At 47.7% G+C, this 20,265-nt stretch overlaps 1 protein-coding gene across 1 annotated transcript in view; it reads left to right on the top strand.

Annotated features, from left to right (window-relative positions):
* Positions 1 to 20,265, top strand: part of Ppip5k1 (diphosphoinositol pentakisphosphate kinase 1) — a 44,107-nt gene that overhangs the window by 7,094 nt on the left and 16,748 nt on the right. The window contains 20 exon segments of the mRNA XM_052723209.1: positions 2,490 to 2,591; positions 2,793 to 2,879; positions 2,985 to 3,060; positions 3,177 to 3,286; positions 3,367 to 3,449; positions 3,982 to 4,113; positions 4,268 to 4,389; positions 4,650 to 4,832; positions 8,961 to 9,102; positions 9,255 to 9,478; positions 9,722 to 9,849; positions 10,055 to 10,169; positions 10,330 to 10,437; positions 11,357 to 11,470; positions 11,631 to 11,676; positions 11,679 to 11,794; positions 13,690 to 13,839; positions 14,465 to 14,555; positions 18,477 to 18,602; positions 19,324 to 19,386. Coding sequence (XP_052579169.1) covers positions 2,490 to 2,591; positions 2,793 to 2,879; positions 2,985 to 3,060; positions 3,177 to 3,286; positions 3,367 to 3,449; positions 3,982 to 4,113; positions 4,268 to 4,389; positions 4,650 to 4,832; positions 8,961 to 9,102; positions 9,255 to 9,478; positions 9,722 to 9,849; positions 10,055 to 10,169; positions 10,330 to 10,437; positions 11,357 to 11,470; positions 11,631 to 11,676; positions 11,679 to 11,794; positions 13,690 to 13,839; positions 14,465 to 14,555; positions 18,477 to 18,602; positions 19,324 to 19,386 — 2,318 coding nt within the window.

The raw sequence follows: 20,265 nt of genomic DNA, 5'->3' as shown, positions 1-20,265 counted from the left end.
CACAATAATTGATGAAAAAAAAAAACCCACGCTATTAAGAGTTGGGCTGGATGTGGTGGTGCACTCCTTTAATCCCAGCACTTGGGTGGCAGAGGCAGGTGAATTTCTGTAAGTTCCAGGACAGCCAGGGCTATGTAGAGAGACCCTGTCTCAAAAAATAAACAAACAAACAAATGTTAGGTATGATAGTTCACATCTATAAGCACAGTAGGAAGGTTGCCACAAGTTTGAGGCCACGTTAGGCTACAGAGTGGTAGTGGTGGTACACACCTTTAATCCCAGCACTTGGGAGGCAGAGGCAGGCAGATCTCTGAGTTTGAGGCCAGCCTGGTCTACAGAGTGAGTTCCAGCACAGCCAAAGCTACACAGAGAAACCCTATCTCAAAAACAAACAAACAAAAAAAACCCAACCAAACAAAAACCAAAAATATACTGTTAAGGCCAGGTATGATGGTGCACACATATAATTACATGTTCAAGAGACTGAGACAAGAGGGTTTCAAGTCTGAAGCAAGCCTATGCTACATAGCAAGACTGTGTCTGAAAAAAGCTGGAGATGTAGTAGAATGCTTGCCTGAAGCCCCAGGTTCAAGCCCCAGTCCCTCATAAAAGCAGTGTTGGTACATACTGGAATCCCAGCATCTGGGAGGTGAAGGCGGGGGTGGTGGTGGGGGGCAGTGGGGAGGTGGGGAGATGGGGGTGGGGGAGAGGAATCAGGAATTTAAATTGAAGCTGAGAACATGGCTCAGTCAGTAAAGTGCTTACTGTGCGAGCATGAGGACCCAAGGGTAGACCCCAGCCCCGTGTCAAAGCCAGGAGTAGCCTGTAGTCCCAGCATAAGGAGACAGAAGCAAGATGGTCCTAAGGGCTCACTGGCCAGCCAGTCTAGATGATCCATGAGCTCCAGCTCAACCGACGAGAGAGCCCGTCTAAAAACACAAGGTGCAGAGTGGTCAAGGAAGACACTTGACTTTGACTTCTGACCTCCACAGGCACACATAGACTGGTGTGTACACCTGTACACGTGAATGTAACCCCGCCCACTCACCTACACACATACACATACAAAACAGAACTTTAAGGTCCTCTGCTACCTCAGGGAGGCAGAGGTCAGAGTTCTCTGTGAGTTCGAGACCAGCCAGGGCTACAGTGAGACTGTCTCAAACAGAATAGATGAGGGCTGGAGATGTGGTTCAGATGGTAGAAGAGCTGCAAACCTGGTGGTCTGAGTACAGTCCCCAGAACCCAGGTGAAAGCTGGAGAGAGCTGACTGCTAAAAGTTGTCCTCAGTCACATGCCCATGCCCACACAGATACATCACACACATACTCACACACACATATATACATCACACACACACACACACACACACATATACATCACACACACACACAGACATATATATCACACACACACACACACAGACACACACACACTTATACATCACACACACATATAACACATATATACCATACACACACACACACACACACACACACAGAGACATATATATCACACATACATACTCTCACACACACAGACACACACACACATAGCCATGCCCACACATATATATCACACACACACCCATGCCCACACACATATATCACACACACAATTAATCAATTAGTTAATTAATTTAAAAAATTTAAGATGAATATGGTACCACACACGTATAATTCCAGCACTTGAGAGGCAGAGGTAGGAGGATCTCTTGGAGTTCAAGGCCAGCCTGCTCTACATCATGAGTTCCAGCCCAGCCAGGAATACATAGTGAGACTCTTGTCTCCAAAAACAAAAAGTTTTTTTTTCCCCACACATGTATTAGAAAATAAAGGCAGGGCTAGAGAGAAGACTCCGCAGTTGAGAGCAGAGGACCAGGCTTAGGTTCCCAGCACCCACATGGTGGCTCACAACCATCCATAATTCCAGTTCTAGGGTATCATCGCCTTCTTCGGACCTCTGTGGTCACTAGTCACACGTGTACACATACATGCAGGCCAAACACTCAGAGAGTAAAATACACTTTTAAAAAAGTAAAAGCCTGGTTGTGTCTGAAATCCCAACACTGGGATTGTGGGAGGTGGGATTAGGAGACTCACGAGTTCAAGGCTAGCCTAGTGAGCTGGAGGCCAACTTAGGCTACATGAGATTCTGTCTGAAGACAAAAATAAAGAAAAAGAGTAGAGTTGAAATCCCTGTATAGGACTGAGGTTACATCCTTTCCCCGCACCCAGAGGGAACATTAACCTTAACTGCCTTATCACTGCCATAGATTTGTTTCTGCCAAATGGTTAGGCTTGGTGACAAAGGCTTTAGCAACTGAACCATCTCATTGGCCTCTTTTTTTTTTTTTAAATGGGGTATATATTTGGATATTTTAGGCTTTATATTAATGCTTTCTTTTGCTTCATGATTGTGTATATATGTGTATGACCTTCTGTCAAACAATTTATTTTCATTCAACTTTATTATGTTTTGCCTCCTAGGAACACCATTATGCGGGAACTTGCCCCACAGTTCCAGATACCATGGTCCATCCCCACAGAAGCTGAGGACATTCCCATTGTCCCTACCACGTCTGGCACCATGTAAGCACAAGTTAAAAATCCAAAGTGACCTGCATAAAATTTGGGATTCCTTTGCTGACCCTATACTGTCTAACTAGTAGTTCCTGGCCTTTACTAGTTACGGTCCCTTTAACCCAGAATGTGATGGGGTGGGGCGGGGGGTGGGGGGGGTGAGCTGAGTTTGGGCTGGGAGAATGGCTCTGAGGAAACTCCCAATCTTAGGATGGAGCTCCGCTGTGTCATTGCGATTATCCGTCACGGAGATCGCACTCCAAAGCAGAAGATGAAGATGGAGGTGACGCACCCGAGGTAGGAGGACTGTCCTCATGTAAATGGACAGTTCCTCATGAGGGAGGATGGGTGGAACACGGTTCCCAGGAGCTCTGACCGTTTTCTTACTTTTTACTTCTTCAGGTTTTTTGCTCTATTTGAAAAACATGGTGGATACAAGACGGGAAAATTAAAACTTAAGCGACCTGAGCAGCTCCAGGTAAGGTGGTGGATCTGGTCAGGAGCCCTAGTCTAAGAAAGAGAGACAGTGTGGGGTTGAGACGGAAAGGTGGGATGGACAGAAGGAAGGACTGCTCGGTTCCCTGTGGTCTCTAGGAGGTGCTGGACATTACGAGGCTGCTGCTGACTGAACTGGAGAAAGAACCAGGCATTGAGATTGAGGAGAAGACTGGGAAACTGGAGCAGCTGAAGTCCGTGCTGGAGATGTGAGGAAGGGGACAGCAGTGGGGAGCTACTGACACGAACTGAGGCCAGGGCAGAAAGTAACCCGCGCTGTTCCCTGCAGGTATGGTCACTTCTCAGGTATTAATCGGAAGGTGCAGCTGACTTACTACCCCCACGGAGTGAAAGCTTCGAATGAGGGCCAAGGTGAGCAGCTCCCTCCTCCTCCTCCTCCTCCTCCTCCTCCTCCTCCTCCTCCTCCTCCTCCTCCTCCTCCTTTCCTTCTTTGAAAGTTTTGAAATTAAATTTTATTTATTTAGTGGGGGTGGGGCACACATGCCAGAGAGCAGTTGTGGAGCTCAGAGGACAACTGTGGGGGTCGGTTCCTCCTTTTTACCGTGTTGGTCCTGGGGATGGAACTTGAGTGCTCAGCCTTGGTGGCAAATGCCTTTACCAGCTGAGCCGTCTCACCGGCCTCTTTTTTTTTTTTTTTTTAAAGATAGGGTCTTGCTATGTAACCCAGGCTGACCTCAAATTCCCAGCAATCCTTCTGCCTCAGTTTTCCAAGAGCTAGTATTATAGGCATGTGACACCAGGCCCAACTTTCAGATCTCTTATTCTTGACCTTGTGGGTGGTGTCTACATGAAATTGCCCGTGTTCTTGTCAGAAGCCCTAATGTTGATGTGTTCCCATCATAATCCTTGGATAAGGCCTATCCACTGCACCTTCTTCCCTCAGATCCACAGAGAGAAGCCCTGGCACCATCTCTCTTGCTGGTACTGAAGTGGGGCGGAGAGCTGACTCCTGATGGCCGTGTTCAGGCTGAGGAGCTGGGGCGAGCCTTTCGCTGCATGTACCCTGGAGGCCAGGGTAAGTGCTGGAGAGTAAATACCCAGCAAGACTGGGGTAAGGTGAGGGGAGGGAATTGAAGGAGAAGATGCTGTGAGGATACTACAGGGACCATTAATATCTGTCCCCCACGTGGCTTGTGACAGTCTACGCTTGGAATCGCCCTTTGCCCCAGGTGACTATGCCGGCTTCCCTGGCTGTGGGCTGCTCCGTCTCCACAGCACTTTCCGTCATGACCTCAAGATCTACGCATCTGATGAGGGTCGCGTCCAGATGACTGCTGCTGCCTTTGCGAAGGTAAACCCGCTAGTTCTACTACTACCCCCGCTTCCTAACGTTAGGTAGAGCAACAGAGTTTGGAGGGCCAGGTGGAAAGTGTTCAAGAGCTGGTACGCTACTTCAGAGAAGTTTGTGTCCGTCTCCGTTACGTGCTGCTGGAAAGGAGCTAGGAATGGTTGGAGTCGGCCCCACCAGGCGTGCTCTCCATCCCTGGGACTGTGTAGGCTAGGGCTGTCTACCGGCAAGGGAAGCCAATAGACCTTGTGCTTTCCTACCAGGGCCTCCTGGCTCTAGAAGGGGAGCTCACACCCATTTTGGTGCAAATGGTGAAGAGTGCCAACATGAATGGGCTGCTGGACAGCGACAGCGACTCTTTGAGCAGCTGCCAGCACCGCGTGAAGGCGCGGCTGCACCACATCCTGCAGCAGGACGCACCCTTTGGCCCCGAGGACTATGACCAGGTAACGCTCTCCTCCTCTCTGTGCACTGTTTTAGGATTTTTATCTACAGTATTTTGTTTAATCCTGACAGCGACCCTTTGGTGTAAATTCATGTCCACAGTTTTCATTATCCACAAATGATTCAAAGATTAAAAAGACTTTTATAAGTTTGGCATCAGGGTTCATTTGGCAGACCTATCACAAGACTATTTAGGATGCTTATTTATCTCACTCAATGTAAATGTCATACATTTTGCTGTATTAATATTAATGTATTTGATTGTGCCTTAGGCCCTGCTAAAGGTATCATGTGCCGTGTGGCTTATGCACTGGTTTTGTTTTGTTTTGTTTTTTTGGTTTTTCGAGACAGGGTTTCTCTGTGTAGCTTTGTGCCTTTCCTGGAACTCACTCTGTAGCCTAGGCTGGCCTCGAACTCACAGATATCTGCCTGCCTCTGCCTCTGAGTGCTGGGAGTAAAGGTGTGCGCCACCACTGCCTGGCTATGCACTGCTTTAAATCCTGCAATCTAAAAAAAAGAAAGATTAGTTGTAAAACAGCTGACTTTGGGTCTTGAGGTTGGAGGACGGTTCAGTGCTGTATCCGGAAACTGCCTCCAGGATGAGAACTTAGCACACCAGTTCACTGCTTCAGTCTTCGGCTCACCTGCCCTTAGTTGTGGTCTCCTGAATCGTGGTGTGGTGTTGACTGGCGCGGGAATCTAGTTGAATCTGGAGGTTTAACTAGAATTCTGGGGTGACTGGCTCTTTACTTCATCCTCTTCCTGTAACTGCAGGACCTATCCCCTTCACAAGAATTTGTCATGTGATTGGTCTAGCATCTCAGTTTTCCCAGGGACGCGTAAGATTCACCCAAAGCAGAAGCTTCCCAAGTTTGTTTTCTTTCTTCCTTTCCTTTCTTTTTCTTTTTCTTTCCTCTTCTTCTTCTTCTTCTTCTTTTTCTTTCCTCTTCTTCTTCTTCTTCTTTTTCTTCTTCTTCTTCTTCTCCTCCTCCTCCTCCTCCTCCTCCTCCTTCTTCTCCTTCTCCTTCTTCTTCTTCTTTTTTTTTTGGGGGGGGGCAGGGTATTACTATAGAGCTCAGATTGGTCTTGAACTTCAGTGACCCTCCTGCCTCTGCCTCCTGGCTGTGAAGCTTCCTAGCTTTCTTAAAGCAGGGGCCCAGAATTAACACAATGCATGGTTGTTCTTTTCTATTGTTGAAGCGGTCACAAAGTGAGACCTGATTCACGGAAAGGGAGAGAGACAAAGAATTAATGGTCACCTCTAATCTGCCTGGGGAACTGTTAGAACTGCCCTACCCTCTTCCATCTTACAGAGGAGGAAGCCTAGCTTCTAAAGAACTTAACCCTTTCAAGATGACGCAGGTAGTCTGGACCCCAGGAGTCTCACTCACTCTGAAGGCCTGGCTCTTGAGTACTTTAGTGCATGCTGCCCAGTAGTGCTGATGAAGGCAGTTACCATTCCCAGTGCAGTCTTCTTTTTCCTGGGTCTCTAGGCCACAGTTGACCAGGTAGTGGGTTGTTGTTTTTTGTTTTTGTTTTTGTTTTACTGTCCCACACTTAATTTTGATAGGTTCTTTTTCGGTGTGCGTTGAAATATTTTTATGTGAATGAGTGTTTTGCCTGCATGTATATATGAACACCACATCTGTACAGTGCCCATAGAGATCAAAAGAGGGCATCAGATCCCTGGAATTGGAGTTACAGACAATGGTGAGCTGCCATGTGGGTGCTGGGAACCATACTCAGGTCCTCTGGAAGAGCAGACTCACTCTTTTTTTTTTTTTTAATTTTACATACCAACCACAGTTTCCCCTCCCTCTTCTCCTCCTGTTCCCCACCACCACCTCCTTTCTACCCACCTCCCCCCACAATCTCCTCCTCAGAAAGGGTGAGGCCTCCCATGGGAGTCAACAAAGCATGGTATAACAAGTTGAGGCAGGACAAGCTCCTCCCTGCTGCATCAAGGCTGAGAGAGGCATCCCACCATAGGGAGAAAGTTCCAAAGAACCAGCTCATGCACCAGGGACAGATCCTGGTCCCAGTGCCAGGGGCCCCCACAAAAAGACCAAGCTACACAATTGTCACCCATATGCAAAAGGCTTAGGTCGGTCCCATGCAGGCTCCCTAGCTGTCTAGAGTCTGTGAGCTCCCATGAGCTCTGGTCAGCTGTCTCTGTGGGTTTCCCCGTCATGATCTTGACCCACCCCCTTGCTTATATAATCCCTCTTCCCTCTCTTCAACTGGACTCCTGGAGCTCAGCCTAGTGCTTGGCTGTGGATCTCTGCATCTGCTTCCATCAGTTACTGAATGTTGATTCTATGATGACAATTAGGGTAGTCACCAATCTGATTACAGGAGATGGCCAGTTCAGGCACCCTCTCCACTATTGCTAGAAATCTTAGCTGGGGTCATCCTTGTGGATTCTTGGGAGTTTCCGTGGCACTAGATTTCTCCCTAACCCCATAATGGCTCCGTCTATCAAGATATCTCTTTCATGAGCAAGCTCACTCTTTTTTTTTTTTTTTTTTTTTTGGTTTTCTGAGACAGGGTTTCTCTGTGTAGCTTTGCGCCTTTCCTAGAACTCGCTCTGTAGCCCAGGCTGGCCTCGAACTCACAGAGATGCACCTGGCTCAGCCTCCTGAGTGCTGGGATTAAAGACATGCGCCACCCCTGCCCGGCTCAGTCTCACTCTTAAAAGCAGAGCCATTTCTCTGGTCCCTCTGATAGGTTCTTGAGTGACTTGTAAGGGGCGGACTTGTTCCCTTATTTTCCCAGCTAGTGGTGTTCTCTGTCAAACAGAAAGTCTAGGGTGGCTCACCCTTCTTTATGCCTCCTTTTGCTAGTAAGAACGAAACTTCTGAGGTCTTAGCTGGAGCTCTTTATTCCACCTACATTTATTCCTCCCCATTTCTTTTTTCTTTTAATATTTTATTATTTATTTATTTGTTTGTTTGTTTGTTTGAGACAGGGTTTCTCTGTGTAGCCCTGGCTATCCTGGAACTCGCTTTGTAGACCAAGCTGCCCTCAAACTCACAGAGATTCACCTGTCTCTACCTCCCCAAGTGCTGGGATTAAAAGCGTGTGCTACTACCGCCCAGCTTATTTTTATTTATTTATTTATTTATTTATTTATTTATTTATTTATTTATTTATTTTTTTGGTTTTTTCGAGACAGGGTTTCTCTGTGTAGCTTTGCGCCTTTCCTGGAACTCGCTCTGGAGACCAGGCTGGCCTCGAACTCACAGAGATCTGCCTGGCTCTGCCTCCCGAGTGCTGGGATTAAAGGCGTGCGCCACCACCGCCCGGCTCTTATTTTTATTTTTAAGTGTATATGTGCATGTGTATCTGTATGTGGACTTGTGCACTTGAGTCTAGGTGCCTGTGGAGTCCAGAAGAGGGTGTTAGGTCTCCTGTAACTGGAGTTCTAAGTAGCTGTGAGCCACCCAACGTGGGTGCTGGAAACCAGAACTCTTGGCCCTCTGCAAAAGCAGTAAGTGCTCTTAACTACTGAGCCATCTCTCCAATCCTTCTCATTTTGTATTGATGGTAACTGTCTTAAAGGCTTGATTTGGAAGCTGGGCATGGTGGCACACACCTTTAATCCCAGTACTCAGGAAGAAGAGGTAAGGTGGATCTCTGAGTTTGAGGCCAGCCTGGTCTACAGAGTGAGTTCCAGGCCAGCCAGGGCTACACAGTAAGACTTTATCTCAAAAACAAAACAAATAAATGAAAAACCCCAAAACCTTGAGCTGGAACCGAGTTAGAAGTAACATTGGTACTGTAAGTCAGTGCGAGACAGTCCTCTCTATTTGTCATCAGAACATTCCACAGAGACTGTAAGGAATTTATTCTTTATTCGTCATTAATTTACAAGTGTATTTTACAGTCCCCAAGTAAAGTGTATGTACACTTTAATTTCTCTGGACTCTGAAACTTTTAAGATGGGCCTCTCATGGATGATTCTTTGCTGAGCAGTCTGAAGGCCCAAAACTGCCAGGATGCCCCAGAACCTAAGAACCCTCCTGAAGTGAGCCAGCAGGCAGATCTGTATTGCAGCCGGTTTCTTTGTAGTACGCCGGAGTCTGGGCAATTGGCCTGAACCTACTCTCTTTCTGAACTCTTCCTCACAGCTGGCCCCCACTGGCAGTGCTTCTCTGCTCAACTCCATGTCTAAAATCCAGAATCCTGTGAAAGTCTGTGATCAGGTGTTCGCCCTGATTGAAAACCTTACCCACCAGATTCGGGAGCGGATGCAGGACCCCAGCTCTGTAGGTGGGTGTGAGTACTACTGTCCGCCCTCTGGAGTCTCAGGCATGGATGCATTCCTCAGGAACTCCTGATCCCTCGGGTTCTACTCCAGAGTTGTCGGGGTCTTTCGTCGGAAGTCAAATCTGGCCCTTTGTGACTGTCTGCCTTCTCCTCAGACCTGCAACTCTACCACAGTGAGACACTAGAGCTAATGCTGCAGCGTTGGAGCAAGCTAGAGCGTGACTTTCGACAAAAGAGCGGCCGCTATGACATCAGTAAGATCCCTGATATCTACGACTGTGTCAAGTACGATGTACAACACAATGCAAGTCTGGGACTTCAAGGCACATCCGAGTTGCTACATCTTTCAAAAGCTCTGGCCGATGTGGTCATCCCGCAGGTGTGTCTCATGTAATGGATCCAGTACGGAGGGAGTAATGAGAGGGAGGAAGGAAAGGAAGGTAGAAAGGATGCTTGGAGAAGGAATTGAGTTTCTGCAGTTCCCAGGACTAGTCTGGGCATCAAGACTAACTGAGGAGACTTTGGGAGGGGATGTGATGGACAGGAAAGAAACACCAGACCTGAGGGAAACAGATATAGGACAAGACTAACTGAGCTTGTCTTCCTGGCCTGTGACCCTTAGGAGTATGGGATCAGTCGAGAGGAGAAAATGGAAATTGCTGTGGGCTTCTGTCTGCCACTGCTGCGGAAAATCCTACTTGACCTGCAGAGAACCCACGAGGATGAGTCTGTCAACAAGCTGCATCCCCTGTGAGGGAGGGCTGGGAGGGGAGCTGGACGGAGGGAGGGAGGGCATGTTGGGAGCCCTGGGGGAATCAAGGCTGAGACAGGTGGGGGCCAGGAAGAGAAAGGATCTGGGATGGAGAAGAGTGAAGTCTTTGGGTGGTAGGAGGAATTTTCAGAAGGCTGGGAAGAGGATTATCTGACTGCGAGTCTGATTTAACTTTTATGTCAGGTACTCCCGTGGGGTGCTCTCTCCAGGCCGCCACGTTCGGACACGTCTCTATTTCACCAGTGAGAGTCACGTTCACTCCCTACTCAGTGTCTTCCGTTATGGGGGACTTCTTGATGTAAGCATCCTCCTCCTTCCTTGGACCTGTGAGCACTTTTTCCTAGCAGTCTTCAGCTGCCCTTCCCGGGCTGTTTTTCCTGTTGCCCTTCTCCTCGGGCCCCTGCCCACTCCTCTGACTTGTCCCTGGGCACTGGCTTACCTTTGTTTGTGTTTGGTAGGAGACCCAGGATGCACAATGGCAGCGAGCTTTGGCTTATCTTAGTGCCATCTCAGAGCTCAACTACATGACCCAGATTGTTATCATGCTCTATGAGGACAACACGCGGGTGAGGAGCCAGCCGGGTGGGATGAGAAAGGGTCCTTCTTCCTACCTCCATTCAACAGCAACTTAGCTTGTATTTTTAAACATTTAGTGTGTGTGTGTGTGTGTGTGTGTGTGTGTGTGTGTGTGTGTGCAGGCATGCACTGTACATGTATAGAGATCAGAGAACAACTTGCAGGAGTTGACTCCCTTCTTCACTATGTGGTTCCTGGGGATCCGACGCAAGCCGCTGGAGTTAGTGGCAAGCACCTTTGCCTGCTGAGCTGTCCCACGGGCCTGCAAACACGTCCTTACGTTAGATTTTTGTAGTTTTTCTTTGACTGCCGTATCTGCTGCTCTCATGCAGTGTACTCAGTGAGTTTGTTTCTCGTCTTTAAAAGAGTTCCTAGAATCCAGCTAGATGAAGTGTGTAGGCACAGTATGGCACGGAGCACCTAGAAAGGTCCTGCTGGAATGGAACCTGTGTTCTGGGGTGGTGTCAAGCCAGAGAGATAACCTACAACACAACTGTGGAGTTTGGGACAAGGTTTTATGAGTCTTGTTTCTGCTAATATCTTTAACTCAAGTGCGTGCATGCGTGCGTGCGTGTTTGTGTGTGTGTGTGTGTGTGTGTGTGTGTGTGTATACATATGCTTATACACACATGCCTTCTGCATCAGTCTTAGCAAAGACGTCTTTAAAGTTCTGCTGTATGTACCATAGCCAAGCTGTTACTGGGAGAGAGGGAAGGAAGGTTGTAGAACTGGAGGTGAGGCATGAGCTCCTGTAATAGATGAGCCCCAGGCTGAGGGCATGACCCTGAAGCCTCAGTCCTGGCTTTCTTAGGTGGTTGTATCCTTTTGAGTTTCTCTCCGTTGCTCCCGCGTGTTCTGTCACCACATTCAGATTCTCCCAATTACCCTTCATATGGTGATGCCCTCTAGGACCCATTGTCAGAGGAGCGTTTCCATGTGGAGCTGCATTTCAGCCCTGGGGTGAAAGGTGTGGAAGAAGGCAGCGCCCCAGCTGGCTGCGGATTCCGTCCAGCCTCTTCGGAGGTGGGTCAGAGGGCTTTGAGTTGAGACGCTAGGGCTTAGGGGCCAGGGGACCAGGTGGTGGGACACTGGGAAGTAATCCAGGGTGGTCAGAAGGGTGAGGAGTTGGATGTTAGGAAGATGGGAATCATTAATGTCTCTCCGTTTGTCTGTTATTAAACAGAACGAGGAGATGAAAGCAGATCAAGGCAGCATAGAAAACCTATGCCCGGCAAGGCCGCAGATGAACCAGACCGAGCATTGCAGACCTCAACCCAGCCTGTTGAGGGCACTGGCCTCCCAAGGAGATCACCCCTCATTCGGAATCGAAAAGCTGGCTCCATGGAGGTAATGAGATGGACAAGACAGTGATGGGGCACAAGTGCTCTTAGGGGAGTAGCCGTGTTTTCTCTGACTCTTCCTGTGACCTGAAACAATCCCCTGCAGTCGTTTTATGTTCACCTAATATTCCTTTCACAGCTGGTCCCCAGTAGAGCTTCTCTAAGCTGGTTGCTACTTGAGATGTTAAAGACTTGCCAGTGAGCGGTACCTAAGAGAAAAGGATTTTAAGATAAAGTAGAGACAGCATGAACTCTGGGCTGACATCACCGTTTGAGTCCCAGAAGCTGTGTGGCCTTGTCCAGGTAGCTTCTAAGCTCGAGTCTTTTTCCATCTGTATGATATGAGTAGTATCTACCTTACCTTATAGATGCATTAAAAAGTAACTACAGTAACAGTGCAGTTGATGTTAGAGGCCAGGCCCTCTCCTTCTGATTGTTTAGACATGAGCAGATTCCCGGCACTTGAATGCCATTAGGGTTATCTACACTGTCATGCCAGAAGGATGATTGATCATCTAGAATTCTATGTGTCTCTCCTAATGAATCCTATGTGTCTCTGCCTGGGTCTGTGTTTTGCTGTTTTTAGAATTTTCCCTAAATCCTCCTTCTGGTTTTCTAATCTAGAGGACAGAACTTGTGTAGATTTATCACTGCATCTCCTTACTGGCCCCAGGTTTGGTTTTGTCTTTCTTGGTAACGCAATTTTCTTCTTTGGCCCCGTGATACTTTCTTTAATTTCCTCCATGACATTCCTTTTGATGCCATGACTTATCCCTGTCTCAGAGACTGCCTGATTTGGATACTGCTCTGGACTCATGAATCTGTTCACCTGGCTCTCTACAGGTCTCTGTCTCATGGGACTTGGTTTTTCTGTTTTAGGGATATCTCCAAAGAATCTGTAATAAGCTTTCATAGGTTAATACAGAGATTTACATTTCAGATTTTGGAGAAGGCCAAGAAAATAAACTACAATCTCTATCCAGACTTACCCTTTGCTTCATGGTTATTTTAGGGGGAATTGCTGTTTTGAAAATGCAGTTTCTTTAGGAGAGATGTGCCTTAGTTCCTCTTCAGAGGTAGATAGAACTTGGTGCCCAGGACTCTGCACACACTATCACCCTTGTGCAGTGACAGGATGGTGTGTAATTGTCTGTCCTGGCCTGTCCCTTTGTCATCTTATGTCAGCACAGGGGATAAAAACAAAGGAGAACTCTGTGACATCCTCTCTCAGGCTTGCTGGGATTGTCTTCTTTCTGGATGCTTCCTTGGGTATGATCACTTTTTTCTTTGTGGTATTGGGGATTGAACTCAAAGCCTCACACATTCCAGACAAATGTTTTACCACTGAGCTCCATCCCCAACCCTTTCTATTATTTTTGATTTTGAGACTGGGCTTTGCTGAGTTACCAAGGCTGGTTCTGAACTCACTCTGCAACACACGTGGACTTTGAACTGATCTTCTTGCTTTATCTTCCCGAGTAGCTGGGGTCACAGGCCTGAGCCACCAGATCTATTTATGATTCCTGTTGTAATCACATTCCTTCCTTTTGTCATTGGTGTCATTTAGATTCTGGCTCATTCAGGGTGGTGACTACCCAGGATGTGTTCCTCAGCCAGCCCCTTGGTCACACAGCCTTCTGTTATTAATGCTTTCTCTCCTGCTCTGTAGGCCAACACTGGACATCTTACCCTAGTCACTGACATCTCATCCCTCCTCTTTCTCTTGTCATCTCATATTTTTGAACTGTCTTAGATTATAGAACTTGTGACCTTAATAGCAGCTGTGCCCTAGCTGGCCATCTTCTCCAGCTCTCTAACTGGCTCTGCCCTGTGGGCACTGGGACTTTGGGAGCTTAGGGGCTAAAGGAGCCTTGACCGGCTTTCCACCCGGTCTGATTGCAGGTCATGAACATGCAGTGCACGGGGAACCTGGACCTGATCCCCTTGAGGGGACGGCGCCGCAGGAGGTCAGGAGACCTCCCCAGGCTTTCCCCAGCCATCGGCCTACAGCCCCGGGCTGTGTCCACCACTCACCTGGCTTCCTGCACACAGGTGTCTCTTCCTGCCTTGCCTTCCTTTCCTACCTTCTGTTTTTGCTTTTGGGATCTAGGGAAACCGCTCATTTTCTAGAAGGGATATATGTATGTTGGGGGTTGTGTGATTGGCCCTCATGGGTATTTTAGGGGGGGAAATCAGTTTCATGTATCCAGGAGTAAAACAATTGGAGGGGAGGGCTTCTTGGCTTAAGTAAGAAGCTGAGGATAGCTGCATTCACCCCAGCTGTTCCTGGAAAAAAGAGAGGGCAGGCCATACTTTATTTGTGGCTGAATCATGTGATTGGCTTTCTGAATCCTAGGAAGGAGCAGGTAAGACTGAAGAGCCTGCTCTGCTGAGGATGACGAATAGTTGGGTCATGGTTCATCAGGTCCGGGTGGGTGTAAGGCTGTGAGGACCAGGGTTTGGGCAGTGGAAGTGCCTTCTAACATAGATGGACGCCCTGGACAGTTCACCGCTGCAGCGTGCACTCTCTTCTCTTTTCATTCCTCTTCCACCATAAACCTCTTTTGGCTCGTCTAACCTTTTTGGTACTGCTTGGCTTTGTAGGGGCAAGCATTCAGAACCTGGGTTTCGTACTTTGAGATGACAAGGGGGTTCATATAGAGTCCTTTTTCTCCAGGTGCTGTCTGAAACTTCATCTTCGAGACCCGGTGGCTACCGGTTGTTCTCATCTTCACGGCCACCAACCGAGATGAAGCAGAGCGGCCTCGGTAGGTGTTCCAGCACCCCTCACCTGTGCTTGGAAAGGGTGTCTGTCTGTTATCCAGAGTCTTATTGTGGGAAATCTTCATCGCGGGAGCTGAGACCATCCAGTCAGTGGCACTGTCAGATGTGGGAAGGGAAAATAAAGTGGAAGAAGCTGGAGTTAGATGCGCACACGGATCTAGGTGATTGTTTTCATCCCAGGAAAGTGTTTGCCTTTTGATTTTCCCTCCAATCCCCGTTTCCCTAGCTGAAGGGTATTTTCCTGGCTTTCCTTCTCATTCCTTATCTGTCCCTCCAGTCTAGCCCAGACTTTAAGGGACCTTGGAGGCTTTGACCCTTCAGAGTTATCAGTGACAGGTACTTGAGTTATACAGGTAAAACGAGAGGTACTTGTGACCCCCAGTTGTCATATTTTCATACGAAACCTTGTGCCACATCTTCCTCTGAAACCTGGTTTTCACACCCTGCTTTCCTAATCCTGTAACTTTTTCCTTTCCTTCCGGAAGCTTGAGGGACACAAATCTGAGACCGGTGAGGTGGCAGAGGCTTCTCTCAGGACACTGAGGGAATGTCTCTTGATTTTTTTTTTTTTTTTTTGAGCCCTGTAAAGGGGTGGAGAACATCACTCAACCTTTCCTAAGGACACAGACTTGAGGAAGCACCAAGCCTCAGAGGGTATGGTATTATCAAGGACTGCCTCTGAACCCAATGCCGTGTGAACCATGTAACTAACTGGAGGCCAGAAATGACTGTGTGGGTTCTGAACTGGTTCTCCTGGCTCATTTTTTAAAAATCTAGTCCTAGTCTCTCAATTTAAATCCTCTCATTTTTTTTTCTGTTACTTTTGTCCTTGCTGCTTAATTTCTTGGTCCCCAAATGGTTAATATTTGAACTATTAAAGAGGAGAAATGTTTTGATAACTTTCCAAGCTAATTTTATGGAAGTAGACTGCCTTCTAGAATCCTGAAATAAGTTGGTTGGTTTGGGGCATGAGGATTAAATGACAGCTGTAGGTCAGCAAAGTGGACGTCTCACCCCAGAAACCCCAAAAGGCCAAGAAACAGCAAGACCCAGTAGAAAATAGATATCAGATAAGTTAGAAAGCAGATAGGTGTGTAAGTGGGAGTCTTCTCAAGAATAAGGCATAGGAGCCAGATGTGGTAGTACATCTTTTTTTTGGTTTTTCAAGACAGGGTTTCTCTGTGTAGCTTTGCGCCTCTCCTGGAACTCACTTGATAGTCTAGGCTGGCCTCAAACTCACAGAGATCCGCCTGGCTCTGCCTCCCGAGTGCTGGGATTAAAGGCATGCGCCACCACCGCCCGGCTGGTAGTACATCTTTTTTAATTAATTTATTTATTGTGCATTGGTGTTTTGCCTGTGTGAGGGTGTCGGTTCCCTGGAACTGGAGTTATAGACAGTTGTGAGCTGCCATGTGGGTGCTGGGAATTGAGCCCAGGTCCTCTGGAAGAACAATCAGGCTCTTAACCACTAGGCCATCTCTCCAGCCCATGGTAGTACATTTTTAATCCTAGCACTCCAGAGGTCAGGGGTGGGGAGCAGAAGCAGAGAGATCTCTGTGAGATCCAAGCCATCTTGGTCTACATAGTGAGTTCCAGGCCATCCAAGCCTACATAGTGAGACTCTGTCTTAAAGAAACAAAGCAAGCCGGGCTGTGGTGGCGCATGCCTTTAGTCCTAGCACTTGGGGAGGCAGAGGCAGGTGGATCTCTGTGAGTTCAAGGCTAGCCTGGTCTATAGAGCGAGATCCAGGACAGGCACCAATACTACACAGAGAAACCCTGTCTCAAAAAAACAAAAAACAAAAAAAAAGGAAGAAGAAAGAAAGAAAAGAAAAGAGAATAAGGCATAGGAGACTGAGTATATATTGCAGTGGCATGTGTCTATAGTCCAAAGCACTTGGAGGGATGAGGTGGGATGATCCCTAAAACCCAGGGATTGGAAGCTGGCTAGCATGGACAACATAAGGAGGCTCCTATCTCAAAAGCAACCGAACAGAGTAAAGCAGAGTGAGGGATACACAGAACTAGTGACAGATGGTAAGATAAAGACTGCCCTCTGAGATACCTGAGGGCTGAGCAGAGTAGGCCTGGCATGATTGTACTAGAAAAGTACTCAGTAGAGAAAGTAAATGTAAGACAGAGCTTGGTGTGGTCTAGGATGGAGCCAGCTCCCTTCAGCTTTCTCTGAAGGAAAGTAGACATCTTTTGCAGTGTGTCGCTCTGCGGTACTTCATTCTCAAGCCTGAGTGAGCATGGAAGCTGGGAGAAGTTGCTGCATTTCAGAGGTCCCAAATTCCAGGGTAGAAACCATTGCCCACCTGAGATTTTTGATTTTTCTGGTAGCCCTGAAATACTGGGGCCCTGGTCTTCTCTGTAGGCTCAAGGGAAACTATCTTCTTCTCTAGTCTGAATATGAATATGACTTCCCCTGCCAAACCCAGGGTCTTGGTTATGATGGAATGTCAGTCTTGTTTTTGTTTTTTGGTTTTTTTGTAGCCCTGGCTGTCCTGGAACTGACTACATAGACCAGACTAGCTTCAAACTCACAGAGATCCTCCTGCCTCTGCCTCCCGAGTGCTGGGATTAAAGGCATGAGCCACCATGCTTAACTCAAGAATGTCAGTCTTGTGACTTCCCGGTTACTCTGTCCTTGAGGCTGTAAAAAGAGGACCGGGGAGTCCAACCCTAGTCTAGACCACCATGGGGATGGTTTCTGACCTGACTTACCCTTTGCAGAGGTTCTTCAAGTTTCGTTTACTCCTCACACTAGCACTTCTTTTTTGCTTTCTTTGAACTTCTATGTGTGGGCAGCTGGTTTTGATGGCAGGGCTTGCAAGACATAAACTTTTCAGAGCAGGAAAAGCAAGACAGTTTCTGTTGTTGTTTCCTGCTTTCTGTCTTAGCAGGGTGCTTAGCACATGATTGGCTAAGCCCTACATTATAAGCAACTTACTTTTCAGATGTCTTCTGATTTGTGTCCATCTTGATTTCAGAATCTATGCTATTTCTCTGTGAAAAAAAATCCTTCTCTTCTAACCAAACACAGTTAGTCCCTGGAGGAAGGGGGCCTAGATTCTGGTCCTCCTTAGCTCCTGTACTGTGACCTTGAGCAAAGGAAACACCTTTGGATCTGTTTCTTCACCTATTATGTAAAATGAAAAAGTTAAACTAGGTGGTCTCCGAGTCCCTTTCAGCTTTCAAAGTACAAGGCTCATACTTGTAAGTGAAAGAAGCTCTGAAGGATAGGATGTTGGATGAAGAACATAGAATTGTGTGCCAGCCAAGTACTCAAACCCAGTCCCTAGTTTCAGTGAAAGCTTTTCCCTTTCAAATCTCTAGATTTCTAGGTTTCTCAAATCCTCTGTCCAGAGTAGAGGACCTGATGAGGTTTAGGGGAGCATGCTCCAGTGAGGTGGTCCAGCAGGAAAGGCACTCATTTGCTGCCAGACTCAATGACTTGAGTTTAATCCCTGGGACCTTCACAATGGAAGGAGAGGCCTGAGTACTACAGACTGTCCCCTAACCTCCACGTGCATGCCATGGCATGCATTCTCCCTCCTCCTATACAAAGTAATGTAGTTGTAAAAAGTTAGGAAGACTTACCTATTCTTGTAGTACTTCTGAGAGCTACCTGGGAAGTACAGTCCACCTCAGTAGATTGAATACCTAATAAGACTAACACCATTTTTGTAGTGGCCTTTTGTCTCTGCCATGTAGATCTCCTGGAGAGTCGCTACTTTGCTTGCCTGCTGTGGCTATGGACAGTAGTGGACACTCTTTGTGGTTCCTCGGAGTAGCTGCGTTGTGGTGGTGCTGAATGGCTGTGTGTGTCTCAATGTTGTACTGTACAGTTGGGTGTTCTGTATGCAGCTTTGCGTGGCTACTAATGTGCTCCCGGCCTTGCAGGCTCACAGTGCACAGGGCTGTTCAGCACCACAGTGCTGGGTGGCTCCTCCAGCGCTCCGAATCTTCAGGACTACGCCCGCAGCCATGGCAAAAAGCTCCCGCCTGCCAGTCTAAAGCACCGAGATGGTATGTGGGTGGGTTTTGGGGGGCTACTCTCTCTCTCTCTCTCTCTTTAAAAAACAAAAACAAAAACTTGTCTCCCAGCAAGCATCCAGCTCCAGAACTATTCATGCTTAAGATGGCATTGGCGGTGGCCTTATACCAAGCTTTCTTCATGGATAATAGAAGGGAGAAGGAGCCAGGACCCCTTCCACTCCTCCATTTGCATTCCCTCTCACCATACAAATACTACTTATTTATGCTTATCCCTTCATAATCTCCCACACACAGCCTGGCTGCATCAGTTTGTACTCTTTCCTGGATTCTGGCCTGTAGGGTGAGGACCGAGAGGATGCTCCATGGTCAGGAGGAATGCAGTGGAGTCTTGGTTAAGTTCCAGGAAATCAGGGTCAGGGATGTGGAGGTTGCTCAGCTAAGGTGAAAAGATGATATGGGAAGGTGCTGGGGGAAGGGAAGGAGGTTTCTGTACAGACTCTATTTCCAAATGGCTAGCAAGAGCACTTGGTGGTGAAGTCAGGGGTGCTTTGTGGGACCACGCTGTGGTAGAGGTGACACCAGTACAGAGGTGACAGCAGAGGACATAAACGGAATGTTGTAGTCAGGACCCGAGGGTCGGGGATGGGACCAGATCGCACAAGGTAAAGAGCCGAGCACACAGTGGGCAGGTTCCAGAGCCGAGGGCGGGCACAGGGGTGGGTGTAATCCCCATGATGTCTTTTCTCCCCAGAGCTCTTGTTTGTCCCGGCCGTAAAACGATTTTCTGTGTCGTTTGCAAAGCATCCGACTAACGGTACGTTTGCTTCTGACTCAGCGTCATTCCTCCTCCTCATGTCATCTCCAGACACTTAACCCTGAGTTCTGACACTGACTTTGCCTCTCCTTCCACTATGGTGACACCCTGCTTTCTCTGAATGAGCCCCTCCCCAAGTGTCCCTCCTGGGACATTTCCTTGTGACAGCCGTAGCTCTGGCTGTAGCCTGGATAGGCTGACCTATCCCTGTGGCAACTCAGGGTCTGATTTCCATAATCACCATCATCACCATTCCATAACTTTGTCAGCATCACCACCACAGCATCAGTCACAACTCCCCCTTTCCTATCACATGACCGCCAGGCTGTGGACAGACACAAGAGGTCCTCCTCCTTAGCCGAGAATAGCATCACCTAGCCAGGGCTCGTTCTCTCCCTGCGGTCTCAGTTTATGCAGATCTCCTGTTTTACTCTCCAGCCCTTGATGGGGTGGATGCAGGGTGTGTTCTTCTTTTGGGTCAATTACTACAGTTACTATTAGGGCTTTGGTTTGGACATAGGACCTCCATTCCATATTCCTGTCTCCTGCCATTTTGTGTACTTTGTGTGGCTCTTATGTTCCTGACATCTGCTTTATGTTTTACTAACCTAATGCCCAAGCCTAGAAAACAGGAGTCCAGGTTGCTTTGGGATAAAAGAGGGAAAAAATAGGAATGGGAGGTGTTAGGTAAGGAGAAAGGACTGTACCTTGAGGTTTCTTTCTTTCTTTTTCTTTTTCCTTTTTTCTCTTTGGCTGAGTGGTCAGTGCTGGAAATTGAACCCTGGTGTTTGTGTGGACTAGCCATATGCTCTGCCACTGAGCTAGGCCACTTTCCATGAGGCTAGGTATACCTATGGAAACACTGTCTCAGAGAGACTG

This window comes from Peromyscus californicus, unplaced genomic scaffold (assembly GCF_007827085.1).
Source record: "Peromyscus californicus insignis strain IS unplaced genomic scaffold, ASM782708v3 Scaffold_7__1_contigs__length_154581171, whole genome shotgun sequence".
In the NCBI taxonomy this organism is placed as follows: Eukaryota; Metazoa; Chordata; class Mammalia; order Rodentia; family Cricetidae; genus Peromyscus; species Peromyscus californicus.
This window is presented reverse-complemented; position numbering and strand designations above follow the sequence as displayed.